A 4,954-nucleotide genomic window follows, 5' to 3' on the forward strand; every position below is an offset into this window, starting at 1 on the left:
TCAGACTTCACACCTAACAAAATTAAAATTATATAGTTTTCTTACTAACTAAACTCGTAATTTGTAAAATACACCGTGTATATTAAGTTGTAAGTTTGTCAATTGTAGATTGATTCGTTGTAGATAAGCTAGAGACATGGGAATCAGTGGTTGCTAGCTGTTGAGTAAAACTACTTCAATGGTGTTTTGCTCTCAACGAGTATTGTTTATCCGTGAATGAGAATCAAACCAATAAACACGAAGAAGTAGTAATTTCACTTTATGAGACTAATGGATGATTTTTTTTTTGTCTAAAACTTGAAAAGGCAATATGCTTGCACTTACATACTACTTTTTCTTGGTTATCTTTTGCATTATTGTTGTGTTTTTGTTTCAAGTAAAATATAAATTAATACTAAAGAAAATCGTAATATAACAATCTTACCCCACTTTTGCAACCACAAAATAATTTTCATAAACTTTGAGACTCTCTATATACACATGTATTCGTGACCACTTAGTCACAAAAACTTCAATCAAAACATGGAACTCAACTTTGTTTTATAGATCATTTTCCTTCTCCTTGTTCTCATCACTACAAAATTATTACTATTTTCCGCAAAAACATTCAAAAATCTTCCACCAAACCCACCCTCTCTTCCCATAGTTGGCAACCTCCACCAAATTAAACAACCAATTCATCACTACTTTCACAACCTCTCTCAAAGATATGGCCCGATTTTTACTCTTAAGTTCGGGTCTCAACTCGTAGATGTTGTTTCTTCGGCTTCCTTAGCCGAAGAATGTTTCACGAAAAACGACAACATTTTCGCAAACCGTCTAAAAACTCTCAGAACCAAGTACCTTGGTTTCAACAGCACAAACGTGATAACAACATCGTATGGAGATCACTGGCGAAACTTACGTCGGATAAGCTCAATCGAAATCCTCTCCAATCACCGTCTCAACTCCTTTTCAGATATCCGAAAAGACGAAACCATGAGGCTAATCCAAAAGCTGGCCGAAAAATCTCAAAGTAACTTCACAAAAGTTAAGCTCAGAACTTTGTTTTCTGAGCTAACATTTAACACCATCATGAGAATGGTTTGTGGCAAACGGTTTTACGACGATGAATCTGATGAGGCAAAGAAGTTTCGAGATGTGATGAATGACTTGCGAGAGTATGGATTGGATTCACACCTTGGTGATTTTGTGCCTTTGTTTAGGTTGTTTGATTTTAGTGGTGCATATAACAAGTTGAAAAAAGTTGGAGAGAAGATGGATGCACTTTTTCAAGGACTGGTTAATGAACATCGTAAAGACAGAAAGGAAAATAAGAATACAATGATTGATCATCTACTTTCTTTGCAAGAATCACAACCTGATTATTACAGTGATCAAATTATCAAAGGCCTTATTATGGTTAATCATCACTTATTCATTATCATTACTCCTTTTTATTAAACATGTGAATTTCTAGATTATATTTATATAGATTTTTTAATCTTTTTGCAGGCATTGATAGTTGCGGGAACAGAAACTTCGTCTATAACGTTAGAGTGGGCGATGGCTAATTTATTAAACCATCTGGAAATATTGGAAAAAGCGATAGTTGAATTGGAGAATCATATTGGAGAAGAGAGGTTAATTGAGGAAGGTGAAGCTACCAAATTACGATATCTTCAAAATATCATCTGTGAGACTCTACGGTTGCATCCAGCGGCAATAATGTTGTTGCCACATTTATCATCGGAAGATTGTACCGTGGGAGGATTTGATGTGCCATGTAATACAATGTTGACGGTGAACGCGTGGGCTATTCATAGGGATCCTGATTTGTGGGCTGACCCGACGAGCTTTAAGCCCGAGAGGTTTGAGGGTAATCGACAAGCGGAGATGTGTGGGTTTATGCCTTTTGGGATGGGGAGGAGGGCTTGTCCTGGGTCGGGCTTGGCTTTAAGAACTTTGGGCTTGACATTGGGGTCGTTGATTCAATGCTTTGAGTGGAAAAGGATTGGCGAGGAAGAAGTTGACATGAGGGAAGGACGTGGAACTCTTGTGCCTATGGCTGTTCCATTGGAGGCACAATGCAAAGCTCGTCCAATAATCAATAAGATTTTCTCTTAAGAAGATGTTACTTATTTTATAATCAATTAAATGTTCTCTTAATAAGATGCCACTTATTTATAATATTTTAGGCTGGGGATGGTGCTCTCGAGTCTAGAAAATTTTACCTTATACCCCTAAATTTATCCTTATATCCCTATATTTTATAAAAAATACCAATTTTATCCTTATATATTTTTAAATAATTTATTATTTTATTTTTTAAATATTTTTTAAATTTTATTTTGTATATCGGAAGATTTTGTAAAAGAATTTCGGTAGTCATTTTTCACGTATTTTTTAAACTTTTTTTTATGTACCGGAAGACTTTACAAAAGAGTTCCGGTACACAAAAATTGACTACCGGAACTCTTTTACAAAGTCTTCCGGTATACAAAAAAAAATCAAAAAATATTTGAAAAATGAATACCGGAACTCTTTTCCAAAGTCTTCCGGTACACAAAAAAATGTTAAAAAAAAATTTGAAAATGACTACCGGAACTCTTTTGTAAAGTCTTCCGGTACATAAAATTTGACTACCGGAACTTTTTTGCAAAGTCTTCCGGTACACAAAAAAAAATGTTAAAAAAATATTTGAAAAATGACTACCGGAACTCTTTTGCAAAGTCTTCCGGTACACAAAAATTGACTACCGGAACTCTTTTGCAAAGTCTTCCGGTACATAAAAAAATATTAAAAAAATACTTGAAAAATGACTACCGGAACTCTTTTGCAAAGTCTTACGGTACACAAAAATAAAATTTAAAAAATATTTAAAAAATAAAATAATAAATTAATTAAAAATATATAAGGATAAAATTGGTATTTTTTATAAAATGTAGGGGTGGAAGGATAAATGTAGGGGTATGAGGTAAAATTTTCTCGAGTCTATAGTTGAAAAGAGTTTTTCGAAATCTATATAACATGGAAGGTTACTTTTCCTCCTGTTTATAAGGAGTATTCAAAAGTTTCCTTGTTTATTTAAATGTTTTTAAGTAAGTAAGGTTAAAGTCATATCAACTTTAACATGTACTCAATTTTTAAATACCGCGCAAAATATGGTTTAAGTCAAAAATCTCATTGTTTTTTTTTGTCTTTGCGATAATTGATGATCTGATACGATTTGTGATGTTTCTGATTAGTTTATTTGTTTGTTTATAAACTGAGGTATGTTTTTGTTAAATTATGAGCCTTTTTAAACCATTTTTTACAAATAATTTATATCTATGGTTTAAACTCTTTGAGTCTAAACTTTTTCTTCATTGATATAACTAAACTATTACTCATTCGACTTGAAAAATTAAATTAAATTTAATATATATATATATATATATATATATATATATATATATATATATATATATATATATATATATATATATATATTTATTTATTTATTTATTTTTATTTTTTTGGAGATGTTATTTTCCGACCAGTCTTTGTAACGACGATAATATTTTCAAGTAGGATTGATGATTCTAGGGATCTTTTTAGAACATTGGAGTTGTAGTATTGGTCTCTGAGGTGTATTTCTCGTTAGGGATGAAATGAAGACCTCACTTGGAATAGATCATCTTGAGGGTAACATTGTCCGACAAGTCTTCGTCACGACGATGATATTCTCGAGGAGGGTCCAAGACTCTAGAGGAACCTACAACCGTAGAGCATACCTATGAAGTTCCATTAACCAGAGATACCGATTATTTTACCATGATCAACCTAAGCATGATGTGTTTCTCTTCTTAAATCTGCATGTGACATTGCATTGCAAACACGCATAACATGGCATTGCATTTTTTACATATCAAGAATGAAAAAATTGCATCCATACATGCATTTATCAAACGTCAAATAAAAATGTCAGTTAGAATTCAAAGATAAATATAGATTCCAACTGAATACTATTGAGGTATGATGCTTGACGAATTAAGTGATCTGAATAAAGAGATATTAGCTACTCTAGATATCTTAATAAGACAAAAGGAAAGAGTAACTAAGGCATACAATAAGAAGGTTAAAACCAAAACTTTCAACTTAGGAGACTTATTTGGAAGGTCATCTTGCCCATGGATAAAAAAGACAGATCCTTGGGCAAGTGGTCCCCTAATTGGGAGGGGCCATTTAAAATCCTGCAAACATAAACAAACAATGCGTATGAAGTCGGAGAATTGACCCCTGAAGGTTGAGTCCTGCGAATAAATGACAAGTATTTAAAATAATATAGGTCTATCAAGGAGGAGATACATATTAACACATAATAAAATATAACTCCAAAATTAAAAACGCTAAAATAGTAGCTTTAAAATTGTCGAAATTCCATAAAATGGGGCATATTTAGCAATTACAAAAATCTAAAATGTCATTGTTAATAGTAAAAGAACTTCAAATGAAAATAACAATGAAAAATAGCCCTAGAAGGAGAGAGAATTTTTAAGCCTCTCATACTGAAGCTTTGTTGTAGCCAATCGACGGTCATCCTGGGAAATTATTGATTTAAAACCTTCAAGTTCAGCATCAAGAGTGGTGATAGTTTCTAGGTGTTGGATGCCAATCTGGGTTTCTTTATCTAGTTGTTGCTGATTGACCCGTCTCAGTGTTTTCTTTTCTCCTTCAACTTCCTGCACCTTTTTATACAGGGCCTCAATCTTTTTTTTCCAATTAAGGATTTTGACATCCAAGTTGGCGACAACTTTATCTTCCCGGTGAAGACTCTCCTCCATTTTCTCAGCGTGTTGATCAGATTCAGGAGCTAAGTTCCATGCTTTCGACCTTTCATCTATTTTAGGCGCCATTTTTGTCTGGGCATCTTGTTTTCTTTGAAAATCAGCAAGGATATGGTCGAAGAGCGATCCAAAAGATACTATGAAGT

General features: G+C 33.1%; 1 protein-coding gene across 1 annotated transcript; it reads left to right on the forward strand.

Annotated features, from left to right (window-relative positions):
* Positions 1 to 435: 435 nt before the first annotated feature.
* LOC127120437 (cytochrome P450 81E8) lies at positions 436 to 2,276 on the forward strand. The gene is made up of 2 exons (XM_051050864.1): positions 436 to 1,401; positions 1,495 to 2,276. The coding sequence occupies exons 1-2, from the start codon at positions 979 to 981 to the stop codon at positions 2,104 to 2,106; spliced, it is 1,035 nt and encodes a 344-aa protein (XP_050906821.1). The 5' UTR covers positions 436 to 978; the 3' UTR covers positions 2,107 to 2,276.
* Positions 2,277 to 4,954: the final 2,678 nt, after the last annotated feature.

The sequence above is a fragment of the Lathyrus oleraceus genome, chromosome 2 (assembly GCF_024323335.1).
Source record: "Lathyrus oleraceus cultivar Zhongwan6 chromosome 2, CAAS_Psat_ZW6_1.0, whole genome shotgun sequence".
Lineage (NCBI taxonomy): Eukaryota > Viridiplantae > Streptophyta > Magnoliopsida > Fabales > Fabaceae > Lathyrus > Lathyrus oleraceus.